This window comes from Atta colombica, unplaced genomic scaffold (genome assembly GCF_001594045.1).
Source record: "Atta colombica isolate Treedump-2 unplaced genomic scaffold, Acol1.0 scaffold127, whole genome shotgun sequence".
Lineage (NCBI taxonomy): Eukaryota > Metazoa > Arthropoda > Insecta > Hymenoptera > Formicidae > Atta > Atta colombica.
In genome coordinates, this window is record NW_017259214.1 from 418,064 (window position 1) to 435,794 (window position 17,731).

Sequence of the window (17,731 nt, forward strand, 5' to 3'; positions counted from 1 at the left end):
GTGTGTGTGTGTGTGTGTGTGTACACATATTGTCTCTTTTTACATATTATTTTATTTTAACTTATACTCTCTTATTGTACTCCTTCTCTTCTAACTTATTATAGTCGACGAGTTATTAACATCCTTTTTTAATTGCTTATCAGCATAAAAAATTATTTAATTGCTTGTCAATGTGATATTATTACTCTACTTCTGTTCATGATTGCGATCGAAAAAGATTTTGGTTTACAAACTTGTATATAAATTCACTTTGAAATAATTAAAAGATCCACTTTGATTAAAAATAGGTTTATTTCTCTGAATTGATTTACTAACAAACGGATTAATTCGACGGACCAATCAAAAGTTTATCGCCTCATGGCCAGAATCTCTGAATCAGACGTGAACGGTCCATTGTCTCACACGCGTACTCGTTTCTTTTTCAGGGTACGCACAACGAAGTACACGGCGTTGAGCTTCCTACCTCGTAATTTGCTAGAGCAATTCCACCGTGTGGCCAATCTGTACTTCATTTTCATCGTGCTGCTTAATTGGGTGCCGGCTATAAACGCGTTTGGCAAGGAGATTGCGATGATCCCCGTAGTATTCGTTCTGGGCGTCACGGCACTTAAGGACTTCTTCGAAGATCACCGACGACTTGCCAGTGACCGGCGTGTGAACAATTCCACCTGCCGTGTCTACGTTAGGTGAGTGCAACATTGTAGTTGTACACAGCAAAGTATAGCGTACGGATCGTATAAGCCCCTTCTCCCCTTGTCCCCAGAACTTCCGTAGAAAAGCATGTAGAGATAACTCAAGTTTTACAAATAAAAAGAGCCGATATAACGTTACGTGTCTATTTGCAAACTATACGCGAAGTTCGATAAGAAACATTAATGTCGATGAAATACGTATATACGTTAATATGTCTATTGGGAAAGATATTCGAAGAATGTGAAATCTGAATACATATATTGAAGTATTATAATAATAACCGAACACCGAAAAAGCTTCAGTTTTATTTCTAATAATGAATTATTATTCTATGTACAGGGAAGCTTCACGTTGAATATAAAAAGTTGAACAAGGACATTTAATTTTTCAATCGGTATCGGCCTTGTGCTCATTTATCCTTACTCGTATTGCCGTACGAGCTGTCGCTTCAGTTAGAATCCTTGCGGCAACGGAATCCGATAGATCGATTCTAATAAGACCGACAATTCCAGATATGTAGGTCACATATATGTGTACGCGAATGCGCGCGAGCGAGCGGTTGCCGTACATTGCGGTCGAACATGATGAAGAAAGTGTCCCGTTCTTTTCTCGCAGCACACGTCCGCGTACGCAACATATGATACGATGTTCTAATTCGTTCACCACGTTTCGCATCAACGTGTTGTTTACATTTAACTCTGATCGACTCTGATCTCGCAATGACTACAACGGGATTATTATCGACACGAACAATGATTACGGAGACAGTTCGGATAACGCGTTATCATGTGTTAACGCGCGTTAACATTTGCTATTCGTCGTCCGAATGCGTCCGCTCATTTCGCTTATGCAAATGCTTGACAAACGAAAACAGAGGTTGTTGCACACGCGATCGAATAAGATAAATTCGCCACGGCTAGAGTTCTCTAACCAGGGCTAACCGATACGCTTGCGCCGATAAACGCGTATGTACGCATGCCACGTGGTTGCAGTACAACGCGAGGATAGCTTAGATTACATAGCCGAAATCAGGGGGGAACGAACTCCAAAATATCGTCTCGTAACTTGCAACAATTTCGAGGATGATAACTATACATAAGTCTATTAACATTAATTTGAATCCTCTTCCATCGAGGTAAAGTCTCGCGATTTATGTTTCTTATAAAAGAAGCAATTTAATTGAGATGTGAGTAATTAGATTATTATTATTATGGTCTTCGATTATTCGATTATTTAAGAAAACGTTTATGAGATAAAAGAAAAAAAATTGATGGCTTAACAAAGAACTGCGCATTAATTATATAGTGGATCCAACAATTTTCTAAATAATTAGCGCAGGGTCTATATTAATGATAATTATATGATAAATAAGTTAGTTCCGGTGAATTCAATTTTCACATATAATGTGGTAAACAAAAAATGTTATAAATATAAGGTTATAAATATAAGGTTCAATAATAGACAGTTTTTAATACTATATTTAAAATTAATACTATATTTAAAAAATTGTCTATTATTGAGCCTTACATTTATGACATCTTTTATTTACTGCATTATTGTGAAAATTAAATTCATCGAACCAAATAAGTTAGGTTTTCATATAAGCATGCTAATGAGAGTCCACTGTTTGCTCGATATAAATATACAAGCTGCTCCAAACGCTAGATTCTTGTAGTTTTTTACTGCATGAGCTTTGGATATTATCCTTTTTCAGTAGATCTCTATTGACATGTTATGCACTCGGAACAAGAATTGATATCGAAGGAGGAGTTCAAAAGCTTATCTAAGTCCATTAAGAAGATGAGATATATTATCTTGTAGGTTCTTAGATTCTTACTGCATGTTTGTGCCAGTAAGAGTCATAGTTTGTTTGCTATAAGTTCACAAACTGCTTTGAACGTTTCTCAATTGAGAAAGGATAATACTCGATGACATTCTGTAAGAAATTATAAGAATCAAACGTTTGAAGCCCTGAACTTATAGCAAACGATGGGCTTTTAGTGGCACGAACTTGCAGTAAGAAACTATGTATAAGAATCTAACGTTTGAATAGCATATTACCTCCTCGCTTGTCGGGTAGGCTTTCGAACTCCTCCTTTTGACATCAATTCTTGTCTCGAGTGCATAACATATCAATGGAATCGATAACGACCGTGTTGATTCTCATACAGTCGACATCCTGTTGTTTTGCATCTGCATTTCTAACACAAGTTTAATGTCTTTCGAGAAGACGGAGCTCAGTTTTCCATACATGAGTCCTCATTTTTTATTCAATATATGGAGAGCGCAGCTTAGAATAAAGTTTCCAGTAATCAGATGAGTTTGAGCATAGGTTCTCCGCACAAGTCTATGTTTTAGATCACATCGCTCTAATCTATTCTCTTTACATGATGATAATTTAAAAACAAATTAATCATTACTGAACCTTGTGTATATATACAATATTTTCATTACATTGGAAGCTATGTTACATGTGAAAACTGATAATTCAATTGGACGTACTCAATGCATTGGTGCACATTAAAGCTGTCGTACCCAAGTTGCCATAAAAATGTGTATTTAAAATAAATTACTTTAAATACGAAGCAAATACTACGATCTGAATTGAATGTATGTTATATATATTCATTTAAATGAATTAATTTCAGAAATTATTTCCAATCTTATTATTATTTAAAATAAATATATATAGAAACAATCAAATTTTCTATTCATTTTATTGCGTTGTTAGGAAAAATGTGTATTTTATAATTCGAAATATTTGTATTTTATCTTTACACTAAAATGAAATTCGTACACAACAGTTTTAATATGCACTTGTGCGCCCAATCGAATTTGCTACATTGAAAAAAAAGATTGACTGCTGCAGCAAATTAGATGATAAAATATGAATAATTTTTAATTGACTGCAGCCAATTTTTGATTGCATTAGTCTATCCGCAATGGCAATATAGAATTTCGATTCTAACGCAATCAAAAATTGATTGCTGCAACCAATTAAAAATATTATGCCATATTCAGCCAATCTTTTCTTTCAGTATAATTTCATCGGGACTCATGCAATTAGAACGGATTCTTTACTCGATTTTATATTGATATAAATTGAAGAAAAATTGAGATCCTCGAAAACATTTGTGTGTGAAAATAAATAAAGATAATTACTTCATGACCCAAAAATATTATATTATTCTTAATTTTTACATCTATATGAAAATCAACAGATTTTCATTTGGTCTCATATAATTACAATTGTGATTCAATTGCCGTTGGTTTACCTAATCGTTCGCTCGTCGTTTTGATCATTCTTGCGAACGTGGGCAGTTCCGTGATCGTCACGAACCCTCGTTCATAATGCAACGTAATCGGAAAATTGATCGATGACCTGGCAATTCCGATACGTCTCCCTGGATTTCGCAAAGCGACCTTGCCCTTCGACGTGTCTCATCGTATCCTATACACGTCAATTTCTTTTCAATATTAATTCACATTCCCGATCACGCTCGTCATACAAAATCGTTCCATAATTTGTATGGTAATCTTGATTAAAAATCTCTTCTTTTATCGATAAAAAAAGACCACGTTATCATGGCAATGAGATAAAATATTTATATGTTTACCTGTGTCGTCACAGAAGAAAATATTCTAATTACTAACGCTTGATGCGAATATTATACAGATTTTTGATGCAAGCGCACTACCTGTCGATGCATTTGCGTGTTCTCTATCGGAAAGGACGATCAATTTAAAATTACATTGGCGACTCTCGATGGTGGCGATTCTTTCAGTCCTGACTATATCGCGCTTGCTAATCGTTCAACTCTATCGTTTTCTGAACGCAATGTATCCGCATAATAGTACAAGCAACTCGCTCTCTTTTCCTCTTACACTCATGGCCAGGTCGATTCTGATCTCGTGCGCCGAAGGCCTTGACATTCGCATTTACTGCCATTACTCCTTTTTATCTCGTCTCATATAGCGCGAACCTTACAATCTTTTGATTCCGCTTGTTAAAGTCTACCGCGACATATTTTTATTGCAATTACACGCTTCTTCTTTCATCAAAGCTTTGAGAGAGACATGTATCAACATTTTTTCGAGAATGCATATATATGCGTACAAATATGATGAAACTGTAGAACTTTTTTAAGTCACGAAATCAATCTTTTCTTATCTCAGTTTATTTAATTAATTGCATTTAAATAATTTAATATGGAATTCAATTCCTCCCTTCGTTCACATAGCTTGTTAAATTTTTAACAACAGACTATATCATTAGTTGCCAAGGCGCGGCAGTTAAGCGAAAGTGTTACTTATGATCTGTCTATCTGTATTTAATTAAAATTCAATTCAGTTTTATGTAGCCTTATAAGATTTGTCAGATCTCAATAGACACCCAGAGAAAGGTTTCTTCGATTTAAAGAAATATTTCTTTGCTATGCGGTTAAAGAAAAAAATTTCTTTGATTTAAATGTCATTTCTTTGATTTAAACATTTTTTGAAATTAAATAAAAAAATTTATTTGATTTAAAGAAATTATGTTCAAATCAAAGAAACTTTTTAACCGTATAGCAAAGAAACCTTTCTTTGGATGAACGCTTTATTCTATTCTATTTTATAAAGGTCTACGAATTGAGAAATCAATTATTGTTTCGATTTCACTAGCATCTATAATAATTCGAAAAAAAAAAACTGTCTTCTTTTGATTTATAATTGTTTAATTAAACTTATTTTGTAGCACTGTTAAGATTGACAAATAAAACAAAGTTAAGAAAGACAAATAAAACAAAAGTTTCTCAGATTATACGGAAAAAATGTCGCAAGTTTCGTGTATACGAGCTGTTAATCATCGTACTTGCCTCGTCTGTTTGACATCAATTGTGAAACATATAGCTATTGACCTTCGTCGATAGCTTTCGTTGTTGATAATCACTGGACATGCATTAAAACTTATCCTAAATCCGAAGCCATAAGACCGTCCACTCAGTATCTTACTTTAGAAGCCTCCTTTCCCACGAAACTCGCCAACGAAACCAATATACCGTTCGCAAACTTCTAAATGTCCAATAAAGTTCTTCCGTTACGACACTTTTTATAACACGTTATAAAAAGAATTTCATTTAAAAAAAATTTCATTTTAATTAAATTTGGAATAAACTCGAAATGGAAAGGCAGACATTCAGCCCATTTTTTCCTTTTTCAAAGTTTTTGAGTGCCGTTAAACCAGCGAATGATGTCATCAGTTGCGTCACGCGATGCGGGTGTAAACGTATGTAATGCGTGTACGTGCGTACTCTATACTATATCGTTTCTTCGAAATGCGCTTAAGATCTTGAAATATCGACGAGTAACCAATAGAATATATAGAGACATTCTAGGAAACGAACAATTCAGCGTAAAAAGCATAATTATATAAATGTTAGACTGCAAATAATTTGTACTTTGTTTTCTAACATATTTAATGAAACGATATGCAGATTTCCCACGATTTCTTTCATTTAATCGGAATGATTATTTTTTATAAAAGTATCTTATTTTCCTTATTTTAGATTATTAAGTTTTAAATTAATAAAGTATATGTTTTTAGTTTTTATTTCATTTTAAAGGAATTGTAATTTAATGTTCTTTCAATTTAGAAGATTTTTTGCAAAAATGTTCAAGTATGGATATTTAAAAATGGTAAAACAAAAATAATTCAATAAACAGGCAAATGAAAGATTAAACTAGTTTGCTCTCACTTGCCTGTTTATTGAATTATTTTTGTTTTAGTTTCGGGAGTCCATTGTTATACTTAGATTTAAAAATGATAAAATTGTTTAATAAAAAATTAATTTCAAATAAATTAATGAATTCGCAACTGATGTTTACTAATTGTAGATAACCATAGATTAAACCATAAAATTAAGGATTAGAATAAGTAACCGTTTGAAATTCAAGTTGAAACAAATGTTACAAGAATGCCAAGAAAATATTAAATTGAAAAATCTAAAATTTTTGCCTGCAAATGTATAGAAGTTCTATGAATTTTGATAACGGTAATATAAATTACTGCTAAGTTATCCTTGACTTGTTATCTCTCGCAATTATAGTACAGTTAAAAATTATCCTAAAATTATGCATCCGGCGATAACGTACACGATGATAGTGTACGGGGGTATGTTTGATCGTCTGAATACATGCGATTAAAAAAAAATATTATTCATTTAAGAAAGTGAATAAATTTATTTCAGGAATCATTAAATAAATGCTTACGACGAATTGTAATAGTCCTGCTTTAATATGGTATGCTGAGAACGTAGTTACATTGCTTACGTAATATATCGCAGAAAAACCTGTTATGTATTTTATCTATGTCCATTTGGACATTGTTTTTGCAATATTGTATTATATTCGCGAACGAATAGAATTCATTAGATTTTTCGCTATTTTATGTATATGGAGATGATTATGCTATCAGGCAGATGTTACGTATGTAATTGCATAATTAGCTCATTTAGTTGTTTAGTATATGCCCATGTTGCTTCTTCGAGATCCATAACGATACAAATCCACGACAAGAAGGAAACATCGTTTAATCGTGACATCGATACGATACGCGGATGCATAATGCATGCATTTACAATGATTTATGACATACTAAACGTGGCGAAAAAGTGAACGGTGCAAAGATACAAGAATGGTATCTTTCTTTCTATTATCTTTCAAGGTGAACACAAAAGAATTTGCATCATTAGTCTCGTCTAATAAGATGACCTTGTAAAGATATACGATATTCTCTTGTTCTCATAAATAAATTCCTCCTATTTATTAATATGTTGCGAATCTACCGCGTCCAAATGTCGAAACAATATCGTTTATAAGAGGACCTGCAATTCTCAAGGGTCGTCTCTCAATTTTATTTCGATGATCATCTCCAACTGACTGTCCCGTCGTCTCAATTTCATTCTGATCAAATGATCCACGAGAATGGCTGACGATGGCGTTCAAGGTCGTACAACCTTGGATGTCGCCATTTTATGTGCTTCAATTAAAGAAATATCGTCAATCAGCTATTTCGTCATATTCTAAGAGTACTCGAGAGAGATGAATCTTTCTTGAATTAACCAAACAAGACTGCCTGTAAGCCTATCCTATTGCAATTCCACGCCGAGAAGAACCGGAGAGTAATAGGAAATTATATTTTCACGAAACTCTTTCACAGCTTGTACGACGTATTAATATTTCATATATCAATATCTTTGACTTGATTGTTAGAAAGGCAATTAAAGTATAATATGTTTCTGTGAATGCTTAATATTTGACTCATAACGTTAATAAAATTTTCAATATTTCATTAAAATGAAAAAAAAAGAGCAAAACATGGCAAAGAACGCACGTTAACTGTTTAGTTTTTTATCATATTGTTTAGCATTGTTTAGCACGATAATATTCACGATGGTTCATTAATTTTCTGTTTCGATAGTACAAATAATAATTATAATACTATTGCCGAATGCATATGTTTCGCTGTGCAGACGGAGTTCGTTTCGATTTTAACAAATATTTGCGTTCGCAGCCATGCAAAATGTTTTTTGCGGTGACGACAGCAGAGTAGTCTGAATTCTTTTATGCAATATAGGGTTTGTTGATTGCTTTCATCAATTTAAATAAGATGTTTATGTAAAATTTCATTCACCGATTCAATTTTGAGAGAAGGAGAAATAGATATTTAACTTTTATTTGATACTATTTAATAATAACAATATATGTAAATTATTTGATTAATTTTGCGTATAAAACATATAAAACATGATACGCATATTTCATACATGATAAATCCAGTTGATTAAAAAAAAAAGACTATGCTTTATTAGAGAAATATTCATAGTCTCTTCATTGAGCGTAGAATCAGATGTCTATTGCAAAGTCGCTAAATGTAATTTGCGTAATTGCAAACGGTGAAATTAAAAAGCGTCGCAGATGTAGGAGTACCTAATTTATTCATTGCGCGATCCTTTTAATTATATTATTACTTAATTATGCGTTACGTTTATGCAATTATGTTTTCAGTGTTGTTCAAGTAATATTTAAAACTAGTGCGATAGTATATCTTGACAAAATTTCTCATGATTTCATTGTAGGGAAGGTGACAGATATATGAAGGTAGCGTGGAAAGATGTCAAGGTGGGTGACCTGGTTCACCTTTCAAACAACGAACTGGTACCGGCCGATCTCTTGCTTCTGCGAAGCAGTGATCCTCAGGGATTAGCTTACCTCGATACATGTAACCTCGATGGCGAGTCGAATCTGAAGCAGCGCCAGGTTGTCCGGGGTTTTCTCGATCTGCAGGATACCTTCCAACCTTTCAAGTTCCGATCAGTAGTCGAGGTCGATCAACCAAGTACTAGAATATATAGGTAAATATCAGCGGTATTTATTGTTTGTATTAAAAAAGATTAAAAATTATATCTATTATTTTTAAACTTCGCAGAGCTTTTTTAGACAAATTATCAATTGTCTTTCACATTTTTACCGTAAATCTTTAATTCGAGATTTTTGCAATTTATCTGAGAAACGCGCTCATCACAATATCGTTTATTGCCGTGATAACGTTTAGACAGAATTAACTAGATTATCAGAGTGATCCCACTGACGTGTTTATTAGGTTTCATGGCGCCGTGGTACACCCAAACGGCGGCAGAGTGCCTGTATCCACGGAAAATCTTTTACTCAGGGAATGCGTCTTAAAAAACACGGATTTCGTCGAGGGTATAGTCATATATGCCGGCCATGAGACCAAAGCGTTGCTAAATAACGGTGGTCCTAGGTACAAGGTAAATATAAATGGAAACAAATATCCCCTTGATAGAAATGTCATGCATTTTTTGTGCATTTTTAATTAATTTGTATTTATATTAACTCTGTTCAGTAATTGAAAAGTAAAATTATTTATATAATATCCCAATCAAGATGTAATTTTCTTGCAATTCTTGAGCAAAATCTGAATCCATTTATTGAGCAAAAACAAGACAATAAAAATTACGTAAGTAAGTTTAACTAGTACAATGAATCTAATTAATAATAATTATTATTAATACAAAACAATAAGGCAAGTGTCTACAAATTATACATATTTTTAATAGGAAATCTGTTTCAGCTACTGAATAAACCTTTATCAAATTCTTGCTCATTTCATTATACAGTATTATTACAACTAGTAAAAATACTAAAATTAGTAATACTAAACAGTAATTGAATCACTCTGGGAAAATTGCATATATTTCTATAGGGATAATTTTAGAATAATTAAAGTGATTGAATAAATACGATACATTGAAGAGATGCCTTTTTGAGATGCAACGTGCACGTGATTTCAGCGTTCTCGTTTAGAGAGATACATGAACAGGGACGTAAAATGGTGCGTGGTAATATTGATGGTACTGTGTGTGATCGGCGCTTTTGGTTGCCGATTCTGGCTGTCCGCGTACACGGGTCTGTCGATGGTGCCATTTTTACCGGTGCTGCAGGAGCCAATTTATGAGAGCTTACTGACGTTCCTGACATTCGTCATAATATTTCAAGTAATGATACCGCTGAGTCTGTATGTGACGATCGAGATGGCTAAGGTGGGACAGGTGTACCACATCGGCCACGACCCGGCCCTTCACGACACGGAAACCGGCCGTAAGGCGGAATGCCGCGCGCTGAATATCACGGAGGAACTAGGCCAAGTGAGTGTGGCAATTTATGTTAAATGAATGTGCGCGGAGCGAATATTTTATGATATTAATTCCTCAATATGAAAATTTTATCTTTTGAGAAAAAAAATGAAAATTGAACATTTATATCCTAACATTACAACACGCTCTTCTAATATAAAAAAATCAATATAAAAAATATTAAGTGTAAAAATTCTTTTTTATATTTAATGTTTTTTATATTAGTATAATATAAATTCAATTAATTTAATATAATTTGAATGATATGATCGTTCTGTATAATTCTCAACATTTCTTTGCATTGTTTTTTGGAACATAAAAATTTTGCAGATAATATGCAAAGTATAAATATTATACTTGGAATATTATTATTGAATGACAGGTGCAGTATGTCTTTTCCGACAAGACTGGCACTCTTACGGAAAACAAAATGCTATTTAGAAGATGCGCAGTAGGCGGTCAAGATTACTCGCATATGGGCGACAACGAGAATCTGCTTCCGTGCTCGCGACTTAAGGAGGACCTACTCATAGGTACATTTCGACATCGCTTACAAGAGTTTCTTATTGTCTTAGCCACGTGTAACACGGTAGTCGTAAATTCTCAACCGCATCACGATAGTATGAACTCTAGCGGAGTCATCGAGGAACCTCAGAAAAACGGAAGTGGCCCTACGAGGTTTGTACATGTTAGATTAAATGAAAGGAATGCAAACAACTGACAGATTAATTTCATTTTTGGAAAAAAAAAGAAAAATAATTGAATATGATTATTTTTGTAATAGAGAGATCAGATTTATCACGAATTATTTTTCACGAACTTAACATCGGGATATTCAACAGAATAATGCAAGCAGACGCGAGTTCATTTCCGACCGTAAATTCTCCACCGGTACTACTATCTCCGAGCAACAGAGCTGTTCACACCTTATCTGCAGGCTCACCAGTAATTAACACGACAAATACGTTCGACGAGACTTCGAAATTCCCGTTTAAAATTTCCAGGTTGGTATAACGCTTAAAAGTGCTCAAAATATAATAGTATTTAATGGCGCAATATCTTTGTAGGCCAAAGTTGTTGAACGTAACATCGATACCGAGTCTGAGCATTGGATTACTAGGACGGAAATTTTCGCCGGAGGGACAGAAGGTTTCAGGACGCAGTCCTGATGCGAAGAACGGCGATGAATTGCTACAGAGTCCAGCGATCTACGAGGCAGAGAGCCCGGACGAGTTAGCACTGGTTCATGCAGCACGCGCTTACGACATCAAGCTAGTGAAACGGACGCCCCGCAGCGCGATTATATCCTTCCCGGATAAGTCAACGGTCGCGTTCGAGATACTTCACGTAGGTGGTTACAACTCGCGTGAGAATGTAAACAGCGAGGTACTAGTAGAATGTAAGTAGTTCACCGTTGTCATTCTTCGAACGCTTGCAGGTGTTGCCATTTGACTCGAACAGGAAATGCATGTCGGTGTTGCTCAGACATCCTCATACCGGCGAGATAGTGTTATACAGTAAGGGTGCCGACATGACGATACTGCCGGCGCTTTCGTCGAGTGACGAGAACACCGTCGCCTCAGCGAATATCCGACAGTACCTGCAATCGTACGCACGTCAAGGTCTACGTACGTTGGTGATGGCGAAGAGAACACTGACGGCGCAAGAGTACGAGACGTGGAGACAGAAACACAACGAAGTGGAGTTGGCAACGGAGAATCGCGAGCATCGTATACGCGACTCGTATGCGATGTTGGAGTCGCACTTGACATTATTGGGTGCGACTGGTATCGAGGATAAACTCCAGGCTGGTGTGCCCGAAACAATGGCCGCTCTGGTCGCCGCCGGGATCGTCGTGTGGGTTCTGACAGGTTCGTGGAAAATCACTCACCCGCGAGCCAGCGAACAATCGCGGCAAACCGGTTTTAACGTCGGCGAGTACTATTTTTAGTGCGAACATTTTAGAGAGAGATACATAAGGCGTTTCGCATTGAATCAATGCGATTGTAAATGCATTTTCCTCCACACAGCCAACGTTGCACGTATCCATTATTGCATAAATACTATTATATAAAGATGATGGATAAAAAAAATTACAGAGGCGTACGTATCGAAAGCCAATGAAAAATAAATACGGAACATCTCTCGAAACCAGTCCATGTTCTTGAACGCAATTAGCGCGCGTTAATGCGAGTTCCACGTCAGCACGGTCTTGTTTTCCATTTCAGGGGACAAACCAGAGACTGCAGTGAATGTGGCATACTCGGCGCAGCTCTTCACACCGGCCATGCAGCTGCTGCAGCTGCAGGCAAGATCGAAATCCGTAGCTGAGACGCTTATACACGGTTACCTGGAGTCGGCGCGCAAAGAGCGCAAAAACAACAGTCATTTGCAGCCGGGTATGATGGGCATCGCGGATCTCGCCGACATATACAATCGCGATATCGAGAGAGACGCGCATAGAATCGGCAGCCCGTGGCCACGACAACGCGCGCTTGTTGTGGACGGCAAGACGTTGACCGTGATTCTTGATCCGCGATCGGGTTTGATCGGTCCGTTTCTCGAGCTCACGAAAATGTGCTCTAGCGTCTTAGCCTGTCGTGCCACACCATTGCAAAAGGTAATCCGTTGACAATAACGAAATATTAAGAAATAATATTTACAGTCCATCTTTATTTCAAGACTATCTTGAGTAATGTTTTAAGATGCTAATATTTTTTTATAATACAGTGGCTTATAATATCTCAAGATTGTACTTAAGACCATTTTAAATATAAGGATTAACTATGAATACCTGTAATAAGTTTATGACATATCTTAACTTACTATTCAAGATGATCTCAAATATAAAAATCAACTAGTGTCGATATTCACAGTCAATTCTTATATATAAAATAATTTTAAATACACAGTTTATCATAAATCATAAAGCATAAGTATTAGCATCATAAGATATATTACTTATAAGACAATCACAAAATAAAAACCGACTATGAATACCGATTGAACAAAGTTCTAGTCGCAAATTAATAACTAAAATGATAATGATGAAGAATTTAGAACAATATAATTCATTTTATGTTGCAGGCATACATAGTCCGTATTGTTAAAAAACAATTGGGAATGAGGACGTTAGCAATTGGCGATGGCGCGAACGACGTTAGCATGATACAAACCGCTGACGTGGGCGTCGGTATCTCAGGGCAAGAAGGCACGCAAGCAGTAATGGCAGCCGATTTCGCGATTTCCCGATTTTCTATGCTGAGCCGGCTCCTCCTTCTACACGGTCACTGGTGTTACGACCGTCTCGCTAGAATGATTTTGTACTTCTTTTACAAGAATGCTACTTTTGTCTTCCTTATATTCTGGTTTCAAGCAAGTATTGAATGAACGTAAAAAGAAAAACGTAAAAATAAATGAGACATAAATGTTTATAATTATATATCTTTATAATTATTATTATATATTTTATAATTATGTTTTTTCTCTTTTTTACAGATATTTTGCGGCTTTTCCGGTGCTGTAATGATAGACCAAATATATTTAATGCTGTACAATTTGTTGTTTACTTCGCTGCCACCTCTCGCCTTAGGCATTTACGATCGAGTCGCCAAAGCTCGCATATTACTTACATCGCCGGAATTATACACAAGGGGACGTCTAGGATTAGTATATCAGTCGCATTCGTTTTGGCTCACGATTATGGACGCTCTTTACCAAAGTGTCGTCATATTTTTTATTACCAAAGAGGTTAGTACATTTTAAACTCGCTGAAAGTAATCATCACTTTATATCAAGCCTGTCCAATTTGAGTCAAAACGCAAAGTCATCGACGACAAAAAAATTCAATGTGAATCAACATTTGACAGTTCCCGAAATCTTACCCACATTAAATTTTTTCGTCGATGTTTTTTGCATCGGCTTTGTGTTTTGGCTCTGGAGCTCAAATTGGACAGGCCTACTTTATATGATAAGCGCGTTTATTTCAGGTTTATGACGATTCGATTATTGACATATGGGAATTTGGAACGACTATTATGTCAGCGTGTATCGTTGTCATGCTAGCTCATGCTGCTATAGAAACTAGGTCTTGGGTAAGTAAGAAAAAATTAAAATATAAACTATGTAAGAAAGAATACAAAAATGTCACAGACGTCCCATGTCGCATTGTAACACAATATTTATTTCAGACTATAATCCATATTGGTGCCATCTTCGGTTCTTTAGGCATTTTCTTCGGATTTTGCTTATTTTACAATGCTATTTGCGTCAATTGCATGGGCCTACCTGGGTCCTTTTGGATAATGGAACAGGCCTTTACACATATCACATACTGGCTGACAGTAGCACTTACTTCTGTTCTTGCCTTAATGCCTAGGTAAACTTGTTTTATAGTAATTGTATGAGCAATACTGGTTCACGCAAATCTACAAAAATTATTGGATTTATAGATTTGGTATTTAATCAATTTGAAATTTTCTGTCTTTTGCTTTAGTCAGTTTAAATTCCATTTATATGATTGAATTGATATAGCATCATATTGAATATATCTGTCTAAATTTTTAAGAATTAAATTATTTCATATAACTTTTGCTATTTCTTCATTATTTTTTTATCAATAAACTAATTTATCAATAATTAATGATTCGGTTAATTGTAATAAATAGCAAATTCAATGGCATTCTTTCTTTTATGAAAAAAAGGTTAATGTATAAAGCGATACAGTCTACTATCGCACCAGATGCTATGCACGTTGTCTCGCGGCGAATCGTCGCGAAAAGCGATGGTCAAGTTCGTCGGCAGCGTATTACTCAAAGAGGCGAAATCAATTTTATTGCTGGATGGTCGCGTTCCTCGCAACATGCTACTATCAGGTATATCACATTTATACTTATCGTTACTTAATTATTCTAAGTAACCTACAGGTTTTATGTTGTTCTCTCTCTCTCGAGTGTCATGTATTAATTATTCATTGCAGACCCAGTAGCTACGGAAGCAAAAGCAACGCTCTCACGACTATTGTCGCGTGACAAGTCAGATCGAGATGAAATGTGTCCATCTCTCATTAACTAGAAAAACCAATCGATCGCCGAAAAAGGGGGAATGATTTTTTGCTGTCCCAATTCTCCTCAAAAGTTGTATATTCCTTCATCGATTAGAAGAGAATCTTCTGACCTCCGAAAGCCTTTTGCATTGACAATCTTGTCTAATAATTAACTATATTTAATTATTTCTGATTAACGATTTCGTAGCTTTCTGTAAATTGTAACTTTAATGCTGTAGATATAAAAGGAAAGCTAGTTAACCATGGTGCTGTTGAACGTGAAAATTCGCGATCGTTAATATCATCATGCAATACAGATTATTAAAGAGCATCAAAACTTTGAGATGCAATATGCGTCATCGCTTGCCCATAGGGACGTCCTCGTTGCCGATATTGCGATAACGCTAACATTACATTGCCATTTTCGAATTCAAGCAGCTGATTTAAAATCGAGTGGCCTTAAATCTCAGATCGTTCGTTGCATTTAATGGCTGTGATTTCTAGGGACCAAGACTGTACGTTGTAATTGCATTGAATCAAGCAGACCGTATTCGAGTGAAAGTCTATACTACGCTACTTTAAGTGTTTCCTCTTTATTTTTTTCAATCTAGAATTTCACTCGAACACACATCTGCGACTTCTACTTTCAAACAGACCATATTCGAGATGACCAACGTTAAAGACAGACGGACATATATATTCTAAGTTCTAGTTTATTCATGTCAAAAATAAATGTACAAAGACATTGTAAAAAAAATGCAAAGCATGCAAATCTGTATATACAAGATATTCCGCGAGATGTATTTTATAATCGTTGAGAGAAATAGATTTTATATATAGAATCGATTTATTTTTTAAGTAAGTTTTTAGTTATCATTTTAAACGTCGTGTCATTCGTGAATAGCAGGATGTGGACGCGGATGCTTAAAGAAGCATGACCGTGCTGAGTTTCTCCTATTTCCGGTCGATTCGCGAGATTAATATGGAACGCCTCATATAAATTATGACGTAAAGATACACACGAGCTTTACTGTTGTGTTACTATCTATTGTAATACCACAGAAAATATTGTGAGATATAAAAATTTTAATTTGGATAATGCATATTGAATGTTATATTGATAACACGGCGCTCGTGCTATCTGTAATATTTTGATAATGATCGGATTATTGTTGTGTGCATTTACCGATGTAAGGAGAGTATTAAAAAAAAGAATCAACCATCAACTTGTCTGCATTACGTTTTTGCTAATCCAACTATTTTATCCTGTCATCTCTATATAAACATTTAATCATCTGTTATCATAACAACACAATGCATGTGAGTATACTCGATAGAGTTTCATCCATCAGTAAATTTGGCCAGTTAAGCCAAAACAAACAAGAAAGTTTCTTTGCATTTGTATGCCATGCTTATAGTTCTCACGTATACAGAGCTATTTTTTTAATGAAAACAGAAAGATGAAAAAACACGACTATCAATAATCAATTTTAAATATTTAAAAAGATTAATTTTAGAATATATTCGGCTTTAACATTTGCATTTTAGAAATTCTAAGGAAGTACGAATGGTTGTTTGCGCGGCATTGATTTTACTCTGCGGGTTTGCGTAATTGTTCATGGGATAATAATGGTAAATGAAGTTGTACAGTCGAGCGACTGGTATGATGCAGCAGCGTTGCACAAATACAGCAAATCCGCCTATGAACTGTGAGCACCACTGACTCATGCGGAAATACGGCAATAGCATAACGGAGGGGATGGATCCGAGGAGGAGAGTAGGTAGGGGATGCCGTTCGATTGCTGTGCTGTGGTCTGTGGTGACTATTGCCTCAGTACTGCTAGTGTTGGATATCATTCGTATGACGACACAATCGTGCAAGTTTCCTCGCGATTCGCGTCTGTTTATCCCAATCTGAAATCGCGCGTGTCGTGTCGTTCCATGCACTAATCTTCAAAATTGAGAGTGACAATCGGTCGAATCCAAAAGCCAGAAGGCAAGTAGACAAGTAGAGTTTGGGTTTTCACCTGCACCTATGCTCTATAACTTATGCTCTCTCCTTTCCTTTGTTTCTCGAAATTTCTATACATATATATTATTTGTGTAGGCAAATTACAGCCTTTTTTCGCGGATATCAGATCTATATCAGTAGTTTATCAGAATGTTTGCGATACATTTCTAATTAATTTTGTAATTAATGTAATTTTCTCTGGGAATATAATGCAACAGCTGACTTGTGTAGTGACACTCATGTGTCACGAATAATGAATTTTATGATCGCGTCTGTGATAGCTATCAT

General features: G+C 35.4%; 1 protein-coding gene across 2 annotated transcripts in view; it reads left to right on the forward strand.

The window, feature by feature from the left end:
- LOC108684229 (probable phospholipid-transporting ATPase VD) overlaps window positions 1–16,224 on the forward strand; it is a 25,108-nt gene extending 8,884 nt beyond the window's left edge. The window contains exons 5-19 of one of the 2 annotated variants that reach the window (XM_018188456.1): window positions 426–686; window positions 8,811–9,086; window positions 9,335–9,503; window positions 10,047–10,400; window positions 10,771–11,066; window positions 11,231–11,392; window positions 11,456–11,735; window positions 11,827–12,259; window positions 12,617–13,008; window positions 13,476–13,763; window positions 13,887–14,138; window positions 14,378–14,482; window positions 14,579–14,766; window positions 15,092–15,262; window positions 15,367–16,224. In XM_018188456.1, the coding sequence (XP_018043945.1) occupies window positions 426–686; window positions 8,811–9,086; window positions 9,335–9,503; window positions 10,047–10,400; window positions 10,771–11,066; window positions 11,231–11,392; window positions 11,456–11,735; window positions 11,827–12,259; window positions 12,617–13,008; window positions 13,476–13,763; window positions 13,887–14,138; window positions 14,378–14,482; window positions 14,579–14,766; window positions 15,092–15,262; window positions 15,367–15,418 (3,679 nt within the window). In that variant the 3' untranslated portion in view covers window positions 15,419–16,224. Of the gene's footprint in view, window positions 1–425; window positions 687–8,810; window positions 9,087–9,334; window positions 9,504–10,046; window positions 10,401–10,770; window positions 11,067–11,230; window positions 11,393–11,455; window positions 11,736–11,826; window positions 12,260–12,616; window positions 13,009–13,475; window positions 13,764–13,886; window positions 14,139–14,377; window positions 14,483–14,578; window positions 14,767–15,091; window positions 15,263–15,340 lie in introns of both variants that reach the window. The other variant, XM_018188457.1, reaches the window with a different exon arrangement.
- The last annotated feature ends 1,507 nt before the right edge of the window (window positions 16,225–17,731 follow it).